At 50.1% G+C, this 23,722-nt stretch overlaps 8 protein-coding genes across 8 annotated transcripts; 5 read left to right on the top strand and 3 right to left on the bottom strand.

The window, feature by feature from the left end:
• Positions 1 to 283: 283 nt before the first annotated feature.
• On the bottom strand, positions 284 to 2,024 carry N7446_000645 (uncharacterized protein; the record flags this gene model as incomplete). Its single annotated transcript, XM_058509412.1, has 2 exons — positions 284 to 1,691; positions 1,762 to 2,024. Coding segments are annotated over 2 exons (1,671 nt in total), but the record flags the coding sequence as incomplete, so codon positions are not given.
• An 831-nt stretch (positions 2,025 to 2,855) lies between these two features.
• N7446_000646 (5-methyltetrahydropteroyltriglutamate--homocysteine S-methyltransferase) lies at positions 2,856 to 5,268 on the top strand (the record flags this gene model as incomplete). Its single annotated transcript, XM_058509413.1, has 3 exons — positions 2,856 to 2,866; positions 2,920 to 3,241; positions 3,295 to 5,268. 3 exons carry the CDS (start codon positions 2,856 to 2,858, stop codon positions 5,266 to 5,268), a joined length of 2,307 nt encoding a protein of 768 aa, XP_058378392.1.
• A 1,214-nt stretch (positions 5,269 to 6,482) lies between these two features.
• On the top strand, positions 6,483 to 7,893 carry N7446_000647 (metallophosphoesterase family protein; the record flags this gene model as incomplete). The annotated part of the gene is made up of 4 exons (XM_058509414.1): positions 6,483 to 6,609; positions 6,690 to 7,147; positions 7,213 to 7,493; positions 7,551 to 7,893. The coding sequence occupies 4 exons, from the start codon at positions 6,483 to 6,485 to the stop codon at positions 7,891 to 7,893; spliced, it is 1,209 nt and encodes a 402-aa protein (XP_058378393.1).
• A 5,642-nt stretch (positions 7,894 to 13,535) lies between these two features.
• On the bottom strand, positions 13,536 to 15,378 carry N7446_000648 (uncharacterized protein; the record flags this gene model as incomplete). The annotated part of the gene is made up of 6 exons (XM_058509415.1): positions 13,536 to 13,639; positions 13,704 to 14,106; positions 14,188 to 14,780; positions 14,846 to 15,033; positions 15,086 to 15,099; positions 15,163 to 15,378. The coding sequence occupies 6 exons, from the start codon at positions 15,376 to 15,378 to the stop codon at positions 13,536 to 13,538; spliced, it is 1,518 nt and encodes a 505-aa protein (XP_058378394.1).
• A 389-nt stretch (positions 15,379 to 15,767) lies between these two features.
• On the top strand, positions 15,768 to 16,662 carry N7446_000649 (uncharacterized protein; the record flags this gene model as incomplete). Its single annotated transcript, XM_058509416.1, has 3 exons — positions 15,768 to 15,975; positions 16,029 to 16,090; positions 16,252 to 16,662. 3 exons carry the CDS (start codon positions 15,768 to 15,770, stop codon positions 16,660 to 16,662), a joined length of 681 nt encoding a protein of 226 aa, XP_058378395.1.
• Positions 16,663 to 17,861: 1,199 nt separating this feature from the next.
• On the top strand, positions 17,862 to 18,575 carry N7446_000650 (uncharacterized protein; the record flags this gene model as incomplete). Its single annotated transcript, XM_058509417.1, is given in 5 exon segments — positions 17,862 to 17,969; positions 17,995 to 18,183; positions 18,219 to 18,414; positions 18,425 to 18,558; positions 18,570 to 18,575. The coding sequence occupies 5 exon segments, from the start codon at positions 17,862 to 17,864 to the stop codon at positions 18,573 to 18,575; spliced, it is 633 nt and encodes a 210-aa protein (XP_058378396.1).
• Positions 18,576 to 19,375: 800 nt separating this feature from the next.
• On the bottom strand, positions 19,376 to 20,670 carry N7446_000651 (tyrosinase family protein; the record flags this gene model as incomplete). Its single annotated transcript, XM_058509418.1, has 2 exons — positions 19,376 to 20,105; positions 20,165 to 20,670. 2 exons carry the CDS (start codon positions 20,668 to 20,670, stop codon positions 19,376 to 19,378), a joined length of 1,236 nt encoding a protein of 411 aa, XP_058378397.1.
• Positions 20,671 to 21,793: 1,123 nt separating this feature from the next.
• Positions 21,794 to 23,468, top strand: N7446_000652 (uncharacterized protein; the record flags this gene model as incomplete). Its single annotated transcript, XM_058509419.1, has 6 exons — positions 21,794 to 22,202; positions 22,274 to 22,308; positions 22,531 to 22,636; positions 22,683 to 22,800; positions 22,866 to 22,964; positions 23,018 to 23,468. 6 exons carry the CDS (start codon positions 21,794 to 21,796, stop codon positions 23,466 to 23,468), a joined length of 1,218 nt encoding a protein of 405 aa, XP_058378398.1.
• Positions 23,469 to 23,722: the final 254 nt, after the last annotated feature.

Genomic DNA, 23,722 nt, shown 5'->3' on the forward strand with positions numbered 1-23,722 from the left:
GACGAGGGATGAAACATGCATGTCCTTTCGCTGGTATTGTCCAGATCAAGTTTTAACGGTAATATCTCAGAACGAGACTTGCGCTTTCGGCGGACCAAAAGCGCGAGATCTCGAACACCCGCCATGCGTGCTGCATAAAAATACGCTTACCCTGTGCATCCATGTATGGATGCCGTATTACCATATTATATCCTCCGTCGGGTGCTTGGAAGTGTAGTCACCGTGACCACTCGTAAGCACCGGCCATTTCCCTTTCTTTTCTCTCAGCGAGCTGAATAGAACTTCAGACTGACACTGGAGCGGTCTTGTTTTCATCCCTCTCATTCGGCTCGCTAATCTCGGTATCCGAGTCGGCAATCTTGAGGTGCTTAAACCAATCATCATTCGATTTGCGCCACCATTCAGCAATCGCAAGGATCGTGACACCACCCATGATCACGATGGCGTAGTTGAAAAGGCTGGAATCTTCGTCGATCGCACTGTTCGAGTAAGTCGGGGCACAGAGCACGGCGAATGCGAAACCGTTCCAGATGAATGTGACAACAGCAGCCACCACACCAAACCGACCCAAGTCCCAGAAGCCCGGGCGGAAGGTCTTTCGCGTGATGAATGCGCGACCGATGCCAACTAGACCATATGCCGCGATTGAACCAGCAGCGGAGGTCGAAATCAAGCTAGAGAAGGCAACCTGGGACGGGAGCTGAGTGCAAAGCAGAAGAGCGGCAATGGTTGCGATGAAGATGACCGCGTTGTGGGGCTGCTTCGATTTCGACACACGGGACAACACATCACTGTATGGGAAGACACCGTCGCGCGCCACGGCGAAAACAAGTCGGGAGACAGCCACCAAGGAGATCGAAGTATTCAGAATAGCTCCGATCATTGAGATGATAGTCATTACCACATGGGCATGTGGACCAAGCGCCATGGCGTACATGTTGATAAACGGCTGGGGCGCGCTGGTGTCGTAGAAGGTCTCGATAGGTGGCATGCAAAACAGGAACAGAATGATTATAGGGAAACCACAGAGCGCAGAAGCAACGGTCGCCCAGAAAATACCCTTAGCGGCTGCCTTCTTAGCCGAGATAGTCTCTTCTGCGACATGGCCCGACGCGTCCTGTCCCACTAGGCAGCTTCCCACCAAGAACCAGGAGAGAACCCAGTTAAGGCCGGGACTAGTATCACCGCCATTGTATGTCGATGTGAAAACATATTCAGCCGATTGGAAACCGTAGGTCTTGGATACGCCGATAGGCAGCCAAATGAAATTGAGCAACATATCGATGATGATGACCGTGACACCCGCCCGGAACACCCACGAGTACATGCGTGGCGGGAGAAAGTTCAACGAGGTAGCAATGGCCAAGAAAAGCAGCGAGAAAGCCCAGGCCACCGCGCGGGCACGCACATCCGATGTCTCATACGGGAAGCTTGTTTCCGGATTGAACACCACCACTTCGGAGACAAGATAGTTGGCAACGCCAAACGAGTCACTTGCCAAGAAAGCAGTCCACGCAACTAAAGTCCACGCAGCAACGAGGAAAGAGACAAAGCGACCAACTCGACCACCACCCCAGGATCGGAATGCCCAGTAGTAAATCGACCCCGCGGCGGGGTAGCTTGAGCACGCTTCAGCGAGGCAAGCGGCGGTGATGATCGAGAGGATACTACCGGAGACCCAAGAGCTCCATCTACAGAAGACAGGTGTTAATGATCAACGGGGGAATATAGAGACAAGTTCCTGGAGCGTGTGATACATACATAGCGGCCGGCCCACCGCCACTTAGGGCGATGTAGAACAACACACGGATGCCTCCAATGCAGTATAACGCCGAGAAGGAGCACGCAAAATTGTCGAATGACCCCCAGCCACGTGCGAGAACTGCACGATAGCCTAGATTCAGCAAATCGCGATCATCTTCATTGGTCACCGACATTTCATCGGTGTGGAGCTGATGTTGGGTCTGCATGTCTTGGGACTTGGCTTCAACAAGATCAGAGGATGCCATGGCGCGTTGCCTCCTTCTTTTGCAATGAGAGCTTAATGAGAGACTTGGGCTTGGTAATTCTTACTTCGCTCAACAAATCTTGAGAATCTGAGGAATTAACTTTTTCGATGGCAGATCACGTGGGACGATCAATTGCTTGAACGGACACCGATGTTCGGGGCTGTTCTGGATTGGTGTGGATGTGACTTGGGTCTGTTAGTAAAATAGGGGCCATTGACACATTATTGGAGCTGTGCTGTTGCAGTTCCCTGGGTTACAATAAGAGTTGATATTTTCGTGCACAGGTTAGCTCTGACCAATTGAGGCCCTAGTACGCGGGGTTAAGAAATTGAGTTATAATGTAACTCTCGACCACCTCATGATCTGACCATACCGTAGAAAAATAACAACAAGCATAGGAAAGCGAGCATAAAAACAAATATAGACAAACAAATAGATCAATATCACATCCTTGCTTCCTTACATGTAGAGAAAATAATGAGTCTTATCGGTGACACCCAATGGCGTGATCGTCCTTAGTGCCCCGATCACGGAGATTACCGTGGGGTGTTGGTACCGGGTATGAACCGTAACTTACATGCTGATCCCCGGTAAAGATGAGCCTATTAGACTTGGTAACATTGGGTGCCGCGGGTATGTACTCAGTACGAGGGCCGCTGATACCGTACTGCTGCCCCTCCTCGTAACTCCCCGTTGGGTTAGTCTACTTTTCCTTCCCCTCTATTTTCTTCGAGCTTTTCCCTCTTTCTTTCCTCTTTCTTCTTCATCTCTCAAAGGCATCGGGTGAAAATTCTATCCTTCAAGAGACCCTGCCCATTTTCTCCTTACACATACACATCCGTCAGAATGGTTCAATCGTATGTCCTCTGCTCTATCTGCCCCTCATTCCTTCATTGCTGACTCCCCATAGATCTGTTCTGGGTTTCCCCCGTATGGGAAAGCTCCGTGACCTCAAGAAGGCCACCGAGGCTTACTGGGGTGACAAGATTTCCCGTGATGAGCTGATCTCCGAGGGCAAGCGTCTCCGCCTTGCTCACTGGCAGATCCAGAAGGATGCCGGTGTCGATGTCATCCCTAGCAACGACTTCGCCTTCTACGATCAGATCCTCGACCACCACCAGCTCTTCGGAACCATCCCCGAGCGTTACACCAAGTACAACCTCCACCCTCTCGATGAGTACTTCGCTATGGGTCGTGGCCTCCAGAAGGAGGGTGTTGATGTTCCCGCTCTCGTACGTGTCCACTAATTTTTCCCATGTTGAATCAGATACTAACAGCTCAACAGGAGATGGTCAAGTGGTTCGACAGCAACTACCACTACGTCAAGCCTGCCCTCCAGGACAACCAGGTGTTCAAGCTCGCTGCCGAGCCCAAGCCCGTTGCTGAGTTCCTCGAGGCCAAGGCCGCTGGCATCACCACTCGCCCCGTCATCCTCGGTCCCGTCTCTTTCTTGACCCTCGCCAAGGCCGACCGTGGCCAGAGCGTTGACCCCATCACCCTCCTTGACAAGCTTGTTCCTCTCTACGTTGAGCTCCTTGAGAAGCTCAAGGCCGCCGGTGCCGAGGATGTTCAGATTGACGAGCCCGTCCTTGTCTTCGATCTTGCTGAGAAGTCCAAGGCCGCCTTCAAGCCTGCCTACGAGAAGATCGGCGCCGTCGGTGCCAACGGTCCCCGTATTACTCTCACCACCTACTTCGGTGACATCGTCCACAACATTGACGTCCTCGCCAACCTCCAGAGCCTCTACGCTATCCACGTGGACCTTGTCCGCAACCCCGAGCAGCTCGACACTGTCATCGCCGCTCTCGGCCCCAACCAGGTCCTCTCTGCTGGTGTCGTTGATGGTCGTAACATCTGGAAGACCAACTACAAGGCCGCCATCGAGAAGGTGGAGAACGCCATCCAGAAGCTCGGCAAGGACCGTGTTGTCGTTGCTACTTCCAGCTCCCTGCTGCACGTCCCCCACACTCTCGCCAGCGAGAAGACCCTCGATGATGAGGTCCGTGACTGGTTCTCCTTCGCTGTCGAGAAGACCGCTGAGGTTGTTGTGATCGCCAAGGCTGTCACCGAAGGCCCTGCTGCCGTCCGTGCTGAGCTTGAGGCCAACGCCAAGTCTGTCCAGGCCCGTGCTTCCTCCAAGCGCACGAACGACCCCACTGTCAAGGCCCGCCAGGCTGCCGTCACTGCGGAGATGCACAACCGCAAGTCTCCCTTCCCCACTCGCCACGCTGAGCAGGGCAAGACCCTCAAGCTTCCTCTCTTCCCCACCACCACCATCGGCTCCTTCCCCCAGACCAAGGAGATCCGTGTCCAGCGTAACAAGTTCACCAAGGGTGAGATCACCCCCGCTGAGTACGAGAAGTTCATCGAGAAGGAGATCGAGGAGGTTGTCAAGATCCAGGAGGAGCTCGACCTCGATGTTCTTGTCCACGGTGAGCCAGAGCGTAACGACATGGTCCAGTACTTCGGTGAGCGTCTCACCGGTTACGTCTTCACCACCCACGCCTGGGTCCAGTCTTACGGCTCCCGTTGCGTGCGTCCCCCCATCATCGTTGGTGACATCTCTCGCCCCGCTCCTATGACCGTCAAGGAGTCCAAGTACGCCGCTTCCATCACCAAGAAGCCCATGAAGGGTATGCTCACTGGACCCATCACCTGTCTCCGCTGGTCCTTCCCCCGTGACGATGTCCACCAGTCTGTCCAGGCTCAGCAGCTCGCTCTCGCTCTCCGCGATGAGGTTGTTGACCTCGAGGCCGCTGGCATCCACGTCATCCAGGTCGATGAGCCCGCTCTCCGTGAGGGTCTCCCCCTCCGCTCTGGCTCCGAGCGTGTTGCCTACCTCAAGTGGGCCGTCGACTCCTTCAAGCTGTCCACCGCCGGTGTCACCGACGGCACTCAGATCCACTCTCACTTCTGTTACTCTGAGTTCCAGGACTTCTTCCACGCCATCGCTGCTCTCGATGCCGATGTCCTGTCCATTGAGAACAGCAAGTCTGACGCCAAGCTCCTGCAGGTCTTCATTGACCAGGCTTACCCCCGTCACATTGGTCCTGGTGTCTACGACATCCACTCTCCCCGTATTCCCAGCGAGCAGGAGATCAAGGACCGTCTTGAGGAGATGCTGCAGTACCTCACTCCTCAGCAGTTGTGGGTCAACCCCGACTGTGGTCTGAAGACCCGCCAGTGGCGCGAGACCAAGGCCGCCCTCGAGGGCATGGTCGCCGCTGCCAAGTTCTTCCGCGCCAAGTATGCGCAGTAGATCCTTTCAACCCTTTACCATTTTAATAGGAGGCGACATTCTCAACCTGTCGTCTCTGGATCGGGGCATTTTATTTTATGATGAGTTACGAAGATGATACCAAAAGTTCAACATATGGGTTTCAACGGGTTTCTAGAGGATACCAAAAGCGGGCCTGGAGTTTCAACATGATTGACGATTTCACCTGGCACTGGCTGTCGTCACCTCCGTGATGTACGGCTGTGTCGGGTTTACTATTTCAACATTGTGTGGTTTCCACATGCGCAAGGTGTACAACCTTGCTTGATCGATCTCGATCTACTGTTTCTATTATCGTGTAGAATCAGATGTCAATATTACATTTCCACAATAACATTTTCCTTGTGTAGACTCACAGTAGTGCTTGACTATAGGCAAGCGTAGGTTCCAGTCGGTGAATTGTACCTCGACTTACTCGTCGCAGGCCTCAAACAACTTGGCCATTGTACCGGGTTTCTTTCCTGGTTAGCGTAGTCCTGTCAAGATATCCATGTAATGCAGTCACCGGAGGGCTATGCCTAGCAGAGGAGTCCCCAACGAGAAAAAGGTACTCCCTCACGTAGCACCTGATCTGCTCTGTGTAATTACCGGGCTTTCCATCTTGCTGTCCATGTCTTTCGTAGTGAGAGGTATTGAATATATTGACATGTGTATCGTTGTGGAGTTGAAATAGTTAAGTGGATGGAGGGTGGAGGTTGGACTATGTATTTATATGGAAGGGGGACCTTGAGTAACACCTTGGTCGAATACCACAAGGTACCCAGCAAATAACTCCACAACCACGTGTCTTTGTGAGACCAGAGGTGAGGTTATTGGGACCGTACCTACTTTCATACTGTGGTTATTTGAACATCAATCATTGATCCCTCGTCTAATGCCGAAGTCGATGCCAGCACAAGCAACAAGGCAAGTGGAACATTTGGGATCATTGATTCAACGCTTTGATAGTCTGCCATTTCTGCATTAGAATGTGAGTCCTTCGGATATCGATGCTTACTGAGCTGCAGGTCCCAGGCAAGCACGGAATGCGGGGAAAGGGATGATGTGCGTCTTGGCGCCCCATTCCCGTCAATCTCAACCCACTTCTTGCTTCCATCCACTTGCACTGACCTCCGGGGGACGTCAATGCTAAGGATCTAGCTGGAATAAAGTGATAAAGATCATTGCCCACTGTGAAACCCAGGTTTATCTCCAATATGGCACCCCGACTTGACAAATTCTCCGCGCAGACAGTCCTCGGACCACCAGCGGAGCGCACGCTTCGATTCACGGAGAATGGCACCTTCCACATCTCAGTCTTCGAAGACTTGCATTTCGCCGAAGGTATGTCCAACTGATACCCCAGAAGCAAGCTTGAATTGAGGAATCCATGAATAGGAGCAACCACGCTAACGCCTCAGCAGATGAAATCAAAGATGCGAAATCGACAGAGGTGATGAAATACATCCTCTCAAAAGAGCAAATCGACTTCGTAGTCCTGAATGGCGACCTGGTATCAGGCGAGCGGACCCGAAAAGCCGACTCGAAGAAATACGTCGACAGAGTCGTTTCCCCGCTCCTCGACAGGGGATACAAATGGGCCTCGACCTACGGCAACCACGACAGCGAGGTCAACCTCGACCCCAAGGAAGACATGTTCAAAGCCGAGACGCGCCACGCTAACAGTTTGACGGAGAGTAAAGTCTTCGGGCTTAAGGCTGGCATCACGAACTATTACCTACCGGTGTTTTCTCATGGAGCTTCGGAATCAGATAAGCCGACCCTTATTCTTTGGTTCTTTGATACTAAGGGTGGACATTATTATCAGCCCGAGGGTCAAGGGGGGCCATCTGTTAAGAGGCCGAGTTGGATTGATGAATCGGTAAGAACCGTGATCTGGAGTTTTGTGCTCGATAAGCGAGAATGAATTGGCTGACTGGCTTTAAGGTGGTGGATTGGTTCACTGATACTAACTCAAAGCTTAAGTCGAAGTGGGGTGTTATTCCCTCGTTGGCTTTCTATCATATCCCCGCTCATGCAATGTTGGAGTATCAGAGCAAGAACCGTGTTGACCCACGTCGAAATCCTGGTATCAATGGCGAAAGGGTCAATCCGCAGGGTACTGGCGACTGGAGCTATGATAGCCAGGATGTCAAGTTCATGAAGGCCCTTCTTCATACTGAGGGGTTGATTGCTGGGTTTAGCGGTCATGATCATCAGAATGATTGGTAGGCAAACACGAAACACTTCTCGCGCTCTGACTGTCGAAATGCTAACAATGACAGGTGCTTCAAATGGGATGGCTCACTTGTCGACCATGATCTAACCGGAAGCGGCATAAACATGTGCTACGGTCGACACACGGGGTACGGGGGATATGGCGATCTAGCCCGCGGAGGCCGTCAAATCCTCCTCGACGAGAAGAGCCTCAAGGAGGGAATCGAGACTTGGATTCGATTGGAAGATGGAGCCATTTCTGCGCACGTCACGTTGAACTCGACTTATGGTCAGGATCCGTATCAGGCCGTCACGAATGGTGGTACGACAAGACCGAGCGTGCATTCGGAGGGCTCGGTGTTTTCTTTCTTCTGGCTGTTCATCCCATTGGCTAAACTCTTCCGCTGGTAGATCCGCGGCTATGTTCACCTTCCTTCTATTTTTATATCTTGGTGTCACTGTGCAATAGAATAAGTAGCCTTGCTGCCGTAAATCTTGAATTGTTTGCTACCCCGTATTTCCTATCTAGGCCGACGTGGCAATTTAGTCATATTTTTAAGCCTTGGGAAGGAGAGATTGAGCCGCTGACGTAAAACATGTCCTTGTGGTTTGAAGGCGCGTCGAGATTATGTCAAGATACATTGATTAGATTATGTTGAGATTCATGGCATCTCCAGGCATCTCCAGGCATGAAATGCCTACTTCGCCAAGCATGAAGCTCATGATCAGCATTGACCTACCATGTAGAGTATAGTTCAGGAGAAATGCTTCTCATTAAATAGGATCTCTCTCTCATGAGAGAGAGATCAGACCTAAACCACCTCGTTGGCCTTGACGTACATGGTTCCCGGTAAATTCATCGAGTAATTTCAACAGGTTATGAGCCCGGCTTGTCTCAAAAGCCGGGAATAGCTTCATCTTGCAACCTGCCTCCCCTGAGCCCTTTCCTCCGAAACGATGTCTGATCCGAACCCTCGACGTCTCCGCCCGAGACGGCAAGCTCCTGAGCAAAGCGAGCTGCCGCCTAGCGATATTGAATCCGTCCACTATAGTGACGATGATCGTGAAGACGCCGACCGTACTTTCCGTTAAGAGCCTTCTCGGCAGCAAGACCCGCTGCATTTCCTAGCGCTAGAGGCCACTGGCGTTGACAATTCTCATGCGAATCGACGCCCTATACTCAATGTAGATAGGAGCAACCGTAGCGATGTATTCAATCTATCGCCGATTCGTGATTCTGTACCTCTCTAGTCCCCTGAGAGAAATATGCCGTATGATGATGAAAATACCGTCGGCACCTATCCTCCACGTCAAATTAGACCGAGAGAATCCCCCGAGCAAGAAAAGGCTATTTCGCATCTAAAAAGGGCGAAGGAAGCAGTTAGAAAGCTTCGGGACGACTCCAAGTTTGAAGCCTTGAAGGGCAAGTCCAATTACCGTTATTGGGCTGATAATATGGAGCAATTATTCGATGACAATGCCGTCACTCCAATTGTATACGGTGAAGTCATGATCTTACCCCGTGAGCATCGCCACTTCCTGGCACAAGCTTAATTTGTCTTATTCGCGAGAAGAGCTATCAATAGCTATGTGTCGAAGCAAATCTAACAGTATCTGTAAGATAGAAAGCTTCGTGATCCAGCTGCAATGTGGAGAGTAATTGAGAGCGCGTACGCGCCTACCGATGTATCTATAGCAGCTAATAGTGTTGATGAACTCGATGAGATTCTCGAGAGTAACTGCACGTCTCTCGATCAATACAAATTCCGCTTTCAGACCGCATGGACGAAGACATTCATCGGAAGCACTGATAGCGAGCGCGTTAAATGCCTCTTCTTCCTTAGAAAGTTAGACAGTCTAAAATGGGACGCGTGGAAGACCAGCCTCGCATCGCGAGTGAGCAGGTTATCCGACTCCGATAGGATCTACCAATTCGACGAGCTTATAGCTGAGCTCGAAGACTTCGAGAGATCACTAGACCGTGAGACTAAGACCTGAGGTGCGTACGCCGTACGCTCGGCAGCGATGGCAGCACTAGCAGCTTTAGGTTCAAAATCTTAGTGCGATCATTGCAATAGAAAGGGCCACGTGAAGTCGAATTGCTGGAAGCTCCGCCGTGAAAAGAAGTTAGAAAAAGAGATGAAAGGAGATGGTTTTTCAGCCGAAAAAATGGAGGCATATACTGCAAATACCATTGAAATCCTCCTACCTCAAAATATACTCTCTACGGCTATCGACACGCCATTAGATCGATGGATCTGTGACATAGGCGCCGACGTCCATTTTACGGCTTCACCTAGCAATTTCATGCCTGGTACGGCAAGAACAGTCTCTATCCGTATATAGACAGTCTCCGGCACCACGATTGAAGAAGGTCTACGTGGAGATGTCTGCATGAAGCTTTCCGGATCTAGAAGAAGACCAGACTCCAATATCGTTCTTACCGACGTCACCTGGACGCCGATAGCTAGCGTTAACCTAATTAGCGGTGTAAGGCTAGCAAAGAAAGGCGTCACAGCTATCTACCGTCTAAATCAGCTGCTTTTGAAGCGTAAGGATGGTAGCACTCTTGCTACAGGGCGTAAGGTCGATAAGCAGTGGATCTTGAATGTCTCTTCCGTCGGATCTCCTCCAAAAATGGAGACAGCAAGCTTACATAACGTCCGAAGCTCTATAGCTATCCTGACCACGGATGCCGAAACACCCTAACCCCGTCTGAATAAGTCTAGGGTCAATGTCCACACCTGGCATCGACGGATGGGTCACATTGGCACTTAGGGGGTGTAGAAAACGGCGAGAATTGTGGATGGCATCGACATTGAAGGTCTAGCAGTCTCTAAATAGCCTTGCGGAGACTGTGCTATCGGACGAGCACCTCACAAACCTAGCCGGCGGCCAATTCTCCACCGCTCTGAGAGAGTAGGAGACCTCGTCTATATCGACATTGGCGGCGGCGGCAAGCTCACACCCGCTATCGAATCCGGAGCTAGATACTGGCTTCTTATGATCGATGACTTCGATGGATGGGCCGAGGTCCGCTTCCTTAGAACCAAGTCGGAAGCTGAGATAGTCACCAAGGAGCTTGTCAGCACGTACGAAAAGGACAGGCAATGTCAGGTCCAAGACCTCATTACTCCCACAGAGCTTCTAAAGCCAAGGGATGAAATTGGAGCTATTTAGTCTGATAATGGCAGAGAATTCACCTTTCAAAAGCTTCAATATTGGGCCAAAATGAGAGGAATTCGCTGGCATTTCATTGCTCCGTACGCTCACGAGCAAAATGGCAAAGTGGAGCGTCTAATGCGGCTTGTTAGTGAGAGAATGCGATGCATTCTAGCTGATAGCAAGCTTCCTACCTTCTTATGGGCTGAGATCATGAAGACAGTGATTATCGTGAGAAACATGACAGTCTATAATGGCCGTAAGATGTAAGGAAGACCTCCTACTACTCCCTTCGAGCTTCGCTACGGTAGGAAGCTAGACCTATCATTTCTACGCGTTATTGGTAGTAAGGTCTGGAAGGTCTTCCTACGTGAAGCTATTCATCAAAGCGACGAAGGACGCCACCTAGCTCCGAGAGCAGAGCTCGGCTACCTCACTGGATATACTGGCTATAACGGCGCCCAATACCGCGTCTATAGACCATTTCCCAATGGTAGAAAAGGAGGCACAATGTATGTCGTGAGAGATGCAATCATTGATGAAGGACCCGATTGGGATCTATACAATGACCCTGACACCTCACTAGCTGCTAACATCTAGCAAGCCTCTCTAGCTAATGCCCAGCAAGCATCACCTGCTATTTCCGGGCCCGTCAACCTCCATAGCCCCGATCCAGAGGTCTCCGACGATCCCCAAAATGACGAATTCTACGTATTGGACGAGAATTCAGATCAATCCGAGGTCTTAGATGCATCGGACGCATCAGATAGCATGTCTGACGCCGATTCTAGAGACCCAATTCAGCTATTTTCAACAGCTTCCAGAGCTGAAAAAGCTGAGATTCAATGCTGTGAAGACTAGACCACAGTGCTTCTTACGGAAGCGAAGGTGCTCTCTACGGAGAGCTCTCTCCTAGCGCTTCCGTCTATCCAGGACATCGAATCTACGCCAGCTCAATGGCTCGATTCTCTAACATCTCTGCGGGAAGCTAAGGCTTCACCGTTCTGGCCATGGTGGGAGCAAGCTATGAAGTCGGAGATCTCTCAATTTGAGACTCTCTAGGTATGGCAACTAGCGTCTCCACCACTAGGGGCTAAGATCCTCTCCGGTCGATGGGTCTATAAGCTTAAGACCGATGCTAATGGCAGACCTGCTAAGTTCAAAGCACGGTGGGTGGCCCGAGGTAATACCTAGAGAGAAGGCATTGATTACGAGGACGCGTACGCTGCCACCGGCCGCTACGAGACCCTCCGAGTACTCCTTGCAGTCATCACATTAAAGAAGCTTCATACGACGCATTTAGACGTCAATTTAGCCTATCTCAATGCGATATTGGAAGAGGAAACGTACATGCAATACCCCGACGGTCTCGACTTTCATGGCGTCGAACCTCGCGGTAAAGTCTGTCGCCTTCTTAAGAGTCTATACGGCTTACGCTAGTCAGCAGCCAATTGGTATAAGACCCTTAGCAGCTTCCTTATTTCCAAAAGCTTTATTGCATCCTCCGCTGACCCGTGTCTATACGTACGCCACGAGCAAGGGGGTGGAATTACCGTCATCTTCGTCTACGTGGATGACATGTTGCTCGCAGCGACGTCTCCCACAACGCTTCAGAGAGTCAAAGAAGCTATCGCTAAGAAATGGTCTATTTTAGACCTAGGTGAGGTCTCTCACTACCTTAGCCTTAGGATTCAACGCGACTAGGAAGCTGGAATCATGAAAGTAGACCAAAAAGCCTATATTGACAGATTTCCTGAGGTTCTACCGACCTCCTCCTCTCCAAAACCTCTCATCCCATTCAGCCCTAGCATCGAGCTTAGGAAGGCCGAAGAGCCGGCCGACTAGCAGAGCGTGAAGACCTACCAGTCTCTCACTGGTAGTCTAATCTACGCTAGCACGGTCTCACGTCCTGACCTCTCCCTAGCGCTTGGGATGCTCACGAAGCATAACCTCAAACCTCACGATCGTCACTTCTCCGCCGTCTACCAAGCCGTCCGATACGCTAAGCGAACCAGCAACCTTGCGATAACCTACGGACAACCGAAAACGGGTGGTAATACTGGCTGTGAGGACAGATACGGGTTCTGGGGGTGCGTGGACGCGTCCTTTGCATCGGATCCTAACACCATGAGAAGCCGTATAGGATGGGTATTCTACCTCGCTGGCGGGCCAATTTCATGGGCTTCGAAGCAGCAATCCTGCGTCACGAAGTCATCAGCCGAAGCAGAGTATTACGCTCTCTCGGACGCAGGAAGCCAGGGCGTATGGCTTCATCGCTTGCTCGTTGACCTACGAGCCATAGATGCATCAGACCCGATTCATCTCTACAGCGACAGTCAATCCGCGATCTCCATGGCTAAGACCTCAAAGCATCACTCGAGAAGCCGCCACATTGAGACCCACTACCATTGGATCCGTGAGAGAGTTGAGGAAGGCAAAATACGACTCTCTCACGTCGCTGGCGTCTACAACATTGCTGATGGTCTCACCAAACCATTAGGAAGGCCTGCATTCGAAGCATTTCGCGACGCGCTAGCATTGGAAAAGGCGTTTTGAAGACATGGCAAGCTTCAATACTGAGGGGGTGTGTTGAGATTCATGGCATCTCCAGGCATCTCCAGGCATGAAATGCCTACTTCGCCAAGCATGAAGCTCATGATCAGCATTGACCTACCATGTAGAGTATAGTTCAGGAGAAATGCTTCTCATTAAATAGGATCTCTCTCTCATGAGAGAGATCAGACCTAAACCACCTCGTTGGCCTTGACGTACATGGTTCCCGGTAAATTCATCGAGTAATTTCAACAGATTAAACTAGTTGACTTGTTCGTTCCTAATCCTATCGCCCGCAAAGTTGAATGATACACTATTTTCGCAGAGAAGTATATATCCTACAACTGTGCAAGTAGAGTCGCGCACCGCTTAGCGGTACCCTCCGTACTCACGAACTCTGCACTGGGCTTGTTATCAAGACCAAGCTCAACAAACGTGGAATCTAAAAGCACATTAGAGACACCCAAAATGATAGAGAACGTCAGATAGGGAATGTCCAAACATACCATGAGGATCATAAATCGGCCACCCAACCTCACTCAATCCTCTCCTGGGATCCCTCACAAAAGCCCCCCAAGCCCTCCGCATCACGCCCTGCAACAGCAACTGCGGCTCGGACTCAGGAATACCAGTAATTGCAGCAGACTCTCCATAAATCATGTTCAACTCCGAGCCATGATAAGCACCACTAGTCGGGTAAAGCCGCGTGTTTTCCCAATCGGCATTATACTGGAACCGCCAGACGGGACTGTGTCGACGGGCACGATCTGCAGCTTCTAGATTCGATGGGCAGAAGAATGTTTCCATGTTGAAGTCGTCCCATGCTTTATCTGTTAGCGTTGAGCCCTGGGCGTAGGCGGCTATTTTGTAGAAACCTGCTTCGTTGGAATTGTGGCCTAGCAGGTAGGGCTGGGGGTAAAAATATCGTTAGTGGATATCCAAATCACTTCTAACACATGGGATCCTGGGAGAGGCTATGAGACGACTCACAATACGGGCGAATTTCCCCTCAGCCGAGAGAGCTGTATAGTTACCGAAAACAGTCACCCCATCGACCGTCGGCTGGAATGCAGGTGCCTTCCTCGCTGGGTTGGTAGTGGGGACCTTAACAGAAGCAGCAGCATCTCGAATGGTATCAACATCCTGCCTTCTCATACAAGCCAGAACATCCCCCTCACTCTCAGACGTACAACCCGCCTTCGCAGAGGCGTTAAACCAATGCCCCGCCGCGACATCAGCCGAATTAACAGGAAAACTAAGCGCAGTTCCGGAATGCGAAATCAACCCGGAAACAAGGGGCTCGTCGCGGTACGCATAGGCCCAGTAATCGACCGAGGCACTGCCGCATGATTGACCGGAGATGGTGATCCGATTTGGATCACCGCCGAAGCCGTGGATGTTCTTTTTCACCCATTCTACTGCCAAGCGTTGGTCCTGTAGGCCCGGGTTTGGGGATTCGTTTGGAATTCCTGGGAAGCCGAAGATGTTCATGCGGTAGTTTGCTGTTATTACGATTATTTCTTCCGACGAGGCGAAGGAGGCTCCGTTGTAGAATTTTGTGTTTGTTGTGCCCGAGGTCCATCCTGGGTACTATTGTTAATTTTCGTCTCAAGGTTGGAGGTATTGATGCTGTTGGGTTGTAACGTACTTCCACCGTAGAAATGGATATAGACTGGTTTCGATGGCTCGTGGGAAACTTTAGACCAGATGTTGAGGGTTAGACAATCCTCGCTTTGGGTATGATTGTTGACAGTGGTAAAAGATTCAAAGACCCGATCAAACGAGGCCGTTTTGTTGGGATAATCTACCAAGCTTGACGGCGTGTATATGCAATCACTGCGGTTCCAGGCGTTAGTTTAAGTTGGAAAGGAATTGTATTCCTTGGAACATCACGAACTTTCCCTAGAAAAATGGAAATTAGTATGTCACTCCGTATCTCAAAAATAGGTCACTGCTTTCACATACATATTTCGATGCAACCTGGACCCCAGATCCCTTATAAGATCGGGGCGATGCAAACCGCAAATCACCCACAGGGGGCTGCGCATATGGCACACCGAGCCATTCCATAACACCCGGGCTACTGGGAACATCGTGGCCGACAATTTCACCATTTTGTGTAGAAACAGAGATCACTTTGGCAGCAATCAAGGACGCAAAGCCCAAGACGGCAAACTTCATACTGGGCAACAACAACAATACAGTTACATCCGCAGAAGCAAAAAGACCAAAGGAATGAACCCGCAGGGAAAAAGCAACAAACCTAACAGCAACTAAAAAATAAGTTAGCACAGGAACAGGCTAGCGAATAGCCCATTGGTGTTGTACTATATTGGCAATGCAAGGTGGTTGGGGGCCACGCAGGATCGGCCCATCAGATCGTGGCCGGTGGAGAATGGCACTGACCTTCTCGTCGGACAACCTATATCGGGCAATGATTGTCGCTCCTAACTTTGGCCCGCCAAGTACGGGATTCGCTCTAGGTGGACGATGTGTCAGGGTTGTTCTGCATAAGGAGGAGTTCCCCCGAGTTCCGAAGTGTACAGGTTTTGTGCGACGATGTGTGAATGATGGTATTCTATGGGCAGACTGTTAATGGGATTCCCGACCGGGGGTATATCCTCTATATTACGGCCTTGGTGATGGTCTTGGTTGCGGCTGTTTTTGTTGCTGCTCGTTTATGGACGAGGATTGCTACGAGGCAACTTGGGCTGGATGATATTTGTCTCGTGCTTGCTCTGGTCTGGTCGATTGTTTTGACTGCAGCTATTGATATGTGTAAGTTGGGGGTTCTCAGTTGTGTTTGGTATCCCAAGCTAATCATATTCAAGCTGTATACCATGGCTATGGCAGACACAAGTTTGATATGAAAGACATGAATGCGGCTATGATGGTGAGTGACATTCTTAAATAGCAGTTATTGCACTTTCCGCTCCGAACGGAGTATACATATTTTTTGTGCTTGCTTTTTTATCTTGTTCAGCACATTTCCATTTCTCACATTTCTTACCCCTCCAAAAACAAAGAGCGACTTCTAACGGCTATTGGATACAGTGGTTCTTCATAGCCCAAATACCATACAAAATAGCACTCGGTTTCACCAAAGTCTCCCTCGTCCTTCTCTACCTCCGAATCTTTATCACCAAGACATTCCAGCGCGTTGGAAGAGCATACCTGGTGGTAATTATCGCCTGGACGATCGCATCAGTCTTAGTCACGATTCTACAATGTATCCCGATTAAAGCATCCTGGGATAAGGAAATCGTCGACAAGAAGTGTGTCGACAAAAATTCATGGTGGTACGCCTTCGCCGCCATCAACACAGTAACGGATTTCTTAATAGTGATCCTTCCAATCCGACCAATCCTAAATCTCAAGCTTTCGAAGCATGACAGGATTGGGTTGCTCTGTGTGTTTGGAATTGGCGCATTGTACGTCCTGTCTCAAAATTGCTTGAATGAATGATAATATACTAATCGACTATACCTACGAACAGCGTTTGCGTCACCAGTATCCTTCGAACCGTCGCTGTATCTCAGACGTCTACCGGTCTAGATCAAAGCTGTGAGTGCAAAAGTCTTCGTTAAGGAAGCGATGATGCTAAAACATACCAGGGGATTTTATCCCCCGCTCAACATGGACCCTAGTAGAATGCAACATGGGAATAATTTGCGCCTGTCTTCCCCTCCTCCGTCGCCCACTAAGCTTCATATTCCCCTGGCTCTTCCGTCGTGGAACAACAAAGGGTAAATCAGGAAAATCGTATGAGCCCACCGAGCTCCAATATATGGATCGATCAAGACGGCTTCGCGCAACGCAAAGTCAGGAAGAGATACTTCAGTCACCATCTGAAGCTGGGAGGAACTCGCCTAAGGGCGAGGAAGCTCAGATTGCTGTTACTACGGAAATTCGGCAGGTTTCGACGGCTGAATATGATGCTGAGTTGCAGAAACGGTTAAAGTTGGGTATGTAGTTTGTTTCTTTTGGGGTGTTTATGTGGGCTGGATATATGTTTTTGATACCACAAGCACCGGTGTACTTTCTTTAGATTTCGACATAACGTTAATGATACCCTCATAATTCAAGATATCAGTACCTCGTGCATATTATTCCTACATAAGTAGCCCTAGGACATCAGTATTCTGCGGTGCCGACGTTAGTGGAGTCTAAAGAGGGGCTGAACCCTACCTTGGGACATGTATACGTTTTGGTGTGTAACAGCAATAGCTTTTGGTCTAATGATAATCAATTCATCTCACGACCCATCCGAGAAACATGAAGATATACACACTGTGGCCACAATAGAAACAATTGCGGTTTGGGAATCAGCGGAGCCCCAGTAGATAAACTTGTCGCTCGAGGACGTGGAGGTTGATATGCCCGGCGAAGGTGAGGTCCTGGTATAAATGTGTGCAACTGGCATCTGCCACACGGATATTGTACTATCCTCAGTGCCCACGGGAAGCTTTGGGACCACCTACCAGAAGGTCGTTGGACATGAAGGTAGTGAAGCCCCCGACATCTTGCACACTTCACTGCTACAATTAGTTAGCATATAACGGGGTTTGGTATTGTGCGCTCTGTACGCCCCAATACAAGCTCCGCCCTAATCGGTGATTCCGTGCTATTATCCTATCACTCATGTGCCTCATGCAAATAATGTCATGATTCTCATGCTGCTTACTGTGATACTTTCGTACTCAAATTACATCGGCCGACAGACTTCTATCGGTGTCAAGAAAACCGGGGATGTGATAACCTCGGGATTCTCGGTCAGTCCAGCTTTGCTCGCTATAGCGTTGTGAGCGGAAGAAGTATCGGCAACGTCAGAGGACTTCTTCACGATCAAGACGAATTGAAGCTCTTTGCGCCGCTGGCCTGCGGATTCCAAACTGGTATGGGTGCAACTTACAGCGCTTCAGATGCGGGTCCAAAGATACTGAGATGATACTGGGCTTGGGTGCCGTTGGAATGGGAGCTTTCATGGTGAGCTGGCCTTGTTCCGCTCTTCATTCTATTAGCTGCAAGACTTCGCGGCTAACCCTGAATATACACAGACGGCCAAGATCCGTAACTGTGAGAACGTAGTTGTAGTAGACCGAATCGAGTCCCTGCTCCAACACGCCAAAAACTCTCGGGGGTTGTTATACTATCAACACAAGCGCCTCGGACTATACAAGACTGAGAGACGCGGTTTTGGGCTTGGTTCCGGATGGCGTGTCTGTAGTGACTGATACCGCAGGTGTAGCAGCTCTTATTGAGGACTCACTACGATGCACACGGAAACGAGGAAAGCTGGTTCTAATCGGCGTCCCGCCGCTGGGCTATGCGCTGGATATCGATGCTGTAGAACACATTAGTGTAAGTCCCAGCAGTAGTTGCGCAGCCTTAGCATGCCATGAAGGTCTCACCAGTTGAACATTTCTATTTGGCATTTTAAGCAGGTCGTTCGATTTTAAAATGTATTGAAGGAGACTGCATTCCATCCGAGATTCGATACTCTCCCTAGCTCTTTGCGCAATCACTTCAAAGAAGAGGCACTCTCTTACTGACTATAACAACAGTTCATTCCACAGATGATCGAATGGGATAGAGAAGGCCGATTTCCAACTGACCAGTTGGTTCAGTATTTCAAGGTATGTGACTCCTTTCCTCTGTATTTGACTTTGTTCTGGCTTTGTTTCTTGCTTTTTTAGAGTATCTGATCCGGCGGGTCACATTATTTAGGTACCACAATACCAGAAAGCACTGTCGCAACTGAAGGTAGGGGCAGTAGTTAACCCGATATTAACATGGGAATAGCTGCCATCGAAAGAATTCAATCTATGCATTAGTGTGTTTCAGGTAAATAAGCCCCTTGATCCACTTGCAATCAGAGCATGATATTTCAATGCGGCATCCCTTTGTTGATTTGTGCAAATTTTGTGCATTGAAATACTAAGCTTGCTTTGCTGAAACTACTTTAATGACCAGGATTGTACTATATATTGGAACCGGATGACCGGAAGGCTATGATAGGAGTTTTGTGTCTCTAAATTTGGTTATAAGTTATCTGGTCTATCATCCATTACATAATAGCAAGGTTGCTTCTATAATAGTGAAGTTCGAGGACGGAAACCCCATAAATATAAACATTATAGATGTACATTGAATGCAAGTTTTAGCTGACCGTCACCCTTCAAAGGTAAACGTAGCAGAAAGGACCGGAAGTGGTACTCATAATATCGCGCATGGCAATAGGGCCTTCACCAGCAAGACCGATATCAACAAGAGTGTCCAAGGTAGTGTTTGCCGAGGCAGGCGTGTTCAAGAATGTAGCAGTGCCAGAAATGGCATTCAGGCGGTTCTTGCGATCCATGTTCTGCCAAATCCACCAGGTACGATCAATCATACCGTGGTGGAGCCAGAAGGCCGGGTCACCGGGGCTGACATAGACATCGCGAGCAGGATCACCACCCATAGCGTAGTGACCACCGCCGTGAACACCGATAGACCCGCTGCCAGGGACACCCTGCATGTTCATCTCGAAGTCCCAGACGGAGTCGTGGCGGAGGATGAGATCCACGACCGAGGTGTAGTTGGCATACCTCTGGACGATGGCGGTCGTCAGATCACGGTTAAGACAACGTGGGTTGTAGTCCAGTGGGTTCGCCGCGACGCTGACGTTTCCACCGGGGAGGACCAATGCGGCCGGGCCCATGTTGACCTTGAAGTCCTTGAAGGGGCCGCTGGTGACACAGCCACCGCCCGTTCCGGTGGGGAGGTGGATAGTCGGGTAAGCGCCGAGAGCGAGTTGAATATCACCGGCCGGGGCGACATATTCGCCATTGCCGGACATTGAGGTGTCGCTGCCGTCGAAGACTTGCGAGTTCTCCAAGTCGTGAGCATCGGCGGCCCAGTTCCAGTAACTTAGTGTGTATTAGCAATTGTCGCTATGGGACTATGATTGAAGACAGAGTGAACTTACGGGTAATCACCGGTGTAGCTACACTCGTTACGGAGGGCCTCCTCGAAGTTCCAGATGAAGTAGCGGTGCCATGCCAAAAAGTTGCCGGTATAGTGAATCCCCAAAGTCTGGTTGATGTGCGTAGCGACGAAGTCATCGTAACGAGACTTAGCACCAGCGGCCACGTTGGAGGGCGTACGCGCGGGCAACTTTGTGAGACAGAGCACAGAGTTGATGTAAGACTTCTTCTGTTCTGTCGAAAAGGTCCTCCAATCGCGACGAACGCGTAGGTTCCAGACCGAACAGCCTCCGCGCTTCTCGTTCTCCGAATCACTGGAGACACTAGCGCTCGAGGTATTGAACGCAAACTCCGCCAACTGGTCGAGCTGGGCAGCTGCGACGGGCAGGGAGGCGGAAGCAGCCGTGGGGGCGGCTGGAGCAGAGCTCACAACCGGGCTCGAGACAGCGGGCATAGCCCACGCCTGGGAGAACAAGGCTCCCAGAGCAAGAGCGGAGAATGCAACCATTGTGAGGTGAAGATGAAACTCTGCACGTTCCTCGCGCCAAGAGATGAAAATTCGTTGACCGATCGAGGATGAATTCGGGCATGATTGACCATTTTAAGTGCTGTCAATCCCCCTATTTTGGGGTTTAGACTAATGCGTGGCTATGAAGTCGTGCCATTTCCCGGACGAGCTCTGGACGCGAGATTCTCCTGAGCTAACGGCCAGTTAGGGCCACTCAGGGTTACTTGGGGCCACTCAGGGCTTCGGAGAACGTCCCGCTCGGCTGATGCTCCACCGAACACGGTGTCAAGCGGGCCAGACTTGCCCAAGGCGCGAGTCCACAGCGAGGAACTGTGTCGATCTGTTGTCTCCCGCGGACCGCATTCGGATCGGCCCTCTGAGCCCTAGGGATCCATCGCAATCGATTGCCTCAAAAAAAAAAAAAAATATGTATCGCATCTGAAGCACCCATGCACGCTGCGGAGAATCTCACCGCCACCTCGTGCCCCCTTGTGCTTAGCGGCCTTGGCAAACCAAGGGTCTTAAAGTGGAAGAATGATTCGATGGGAGGCAAGATGCAATCTGGAAACTCCTTCCGGTGCCCTAGTGGAACAGAAAATAGATGAACTACACGGTAGAAGTGCCGCAGCATTGAGATCCGAGGCCCAAGTGTCTCCCAGTGTGCCTAGTGCCGATGGATCTGAGACACCTTATTGGTCTTGTTTCTGCTGCCAAGTCCACTGCTGTACAAAGCACATGGATGTTGTGGCAGAGAAATTTCTAGAGCGCCGAGGGGACAGGGGTGAGGCCTCCTACCCAGACTGGCGGCTCTTCAAGTTCGGCAAGAAGAAGTTGTGGTCCATTTCCCCTGTGGCTTTGGAGCAATGCCCGAAAGAAGATTGTCTCGGAATAACTCATTTATATTGCCTCGGTAGGAAAACGTATGTGCTGAAACGAATGAATATGAAGGGGAAAGAAACGGAATGGCGGACAAACCCGAAGTCACTATTTGCCTGCCACGAAGCCACGCGAACCTTGAAGCGAAGGCGTTTCACTGGAAAGCCGAGAATCCTTCGAATCTACCCTGGTCGACATAGTCTCCCCATTATTCCCATGTCCCCTCGATAACACCTCTGCGACAGCCATGTCGGATACCTCATATTTGGGAGGCGCTGGCCTACCGGATGTCAATCAAGGATGGCGCATTCTCCTAGCGACGGGCATTACAACATTCGTGGCATTAATACTCGTGCTGGCGCGGTTCTACGTGCGCATTTTCATTATTCGCAATGTCGGATGGGACGACTATACGATGGCCTTGACTATGCTCCTGTCCTTGTGCGGATTTGCGATCATTGTCCCAGAGGTACAGTACGGTGCAGGTAGACATACGGTTTATGTGGAACATACCGCATCCAAAGCAATGCATTTAAATTTTGCGACACAGGCCATTTACCTCTGGGCCATTGGCTTGGTTAAGGTATCAATTGGATTGTTTCTGCTTCGTTTCGCGCCCCAGAAAGGATACAAGATCTTTATATGGGTGGTTATCGGTATGGCTGAGTACATTCCCATCATCGTTCTCTTCGATTCTTGCATACTAACAAAGCGGTTTGTTTTACAGTCCTCATGACGCTATATACCGCGATTTGCTTCTTGGTCAGTCACCCCTCTCACAGCCTTACCGATGAAGTGTTTGGGCCGCCCTTACGCCGAGTCCACCGACCTCGGATACATCCTGTTGTTGCTTTGATTTTGCCCAGTTCGATCTCAAGAAGAAGTGAAGCATTACCGCTGGCAGCATATGACAGCAGTCGAAGTGCTTCATCGGTCCAGCTGTATACATCCTAGCAAGACCGAATCTAACGTTTGGCTCTATAGACCCTCATGTTTGAATGCAAGGACATCCGGACAAATTGGGACAAAAATGTGGTCTCGGAGTGCTTCTCTTCTAGACAACTTCTGATACTGAGCTATACCAACACTGGTGAGACGGCATCTGGCAGACCGGTTACATTTGCTAACATTGGTAGCGTTAAACATCCTAACTGATTTGATCTTCGCCTTTTTGCCAATATTTATGCTGCGTCATCTTCAAGTCAACCGCCGAGTCAAGGCTTCTCTGGTTTGTATTTTAGGTTTGGGAATTTTGTGAGTCCGGCTCATTCCAGTCCACCAAGTCTACCAGGCATAGCTATTAATACTTTAATACCCAGTGCCTGCGCTGCCGCCTTCGTCAAGATCTCCATCTTACCCAACTACGGCCGTAACGGGGATTTCCTCTGGGATTATACGAACCTCACAATCTGGGTCGTGTACGTGATCCACATACCTCCTACTCCTATCATCTAATACTAACGAAGTTCAGTACTGAATGCAATACTGGCATAATGGCAGGCAGTCTCCCAACTCTAAAACCGCTCTTCAAACGGGTCCTCGGCACATACGGTTCCCGATCAAAAACAACACGCGAATACCACGGCAGCAAGCAGTACAAGTTACGATCGATGTCGAGATCCCGCGGCGAACAATTACACTCCCATGGCCACCTCACCGGCAATCTCAGTGTCATCGAACATGATGACGATATCAAAATTCCTACATCGAATATTCCCTCTGGTAATACTTCATTGACCCGCGAAGGGAGCAATTCTAGCAAGGAGCGGATTTTGGGAGATGGGATCGTTTGCACGACTGAGGTTATGGTTTCGCATTCGCAGAAAAATTCGCCGACACTGCCGCCGGCTCCGAGTCCAACGAGGTTAGGGAGAATGAAATCACTTAAGGGATTCCGGGTTGAGGCTGATGATCGGGTTTGAATCACTTTGTTGGAGTTATGTCTGAGTCAATGAGTCCTCTCGAACAAAAGTCTCCGAGCACCCATTCATGCAAATTTTGCGTTAAACATACATTACTTAATACATATAGGTATCCTCATAAATTTGGCTTCTCTAGGGCGTATCTCACGTGAAACCCTCCGCGAGCCCGCCCTTCCATATTCCTCACAAACATTCTGTATTTGTAGGGGAAGCGATCTCGATCTTGTAATCATTCGCCTCAGGAAGTTGAAGTA

This window comes from Penicillium canescens (assembly GCF_028828765.1).
Source record: "Penicillium canescens strain IBT 15451 chromosome Unknown utg000001l_segment0_segment0, whole genome shotgun sequence".
NCBI lineage: Eukaryota > Fungi > Ascomycota > Eurotiomycetes > Eurotiales > Aspergillaceae > Penicillium > Penicillium canescens.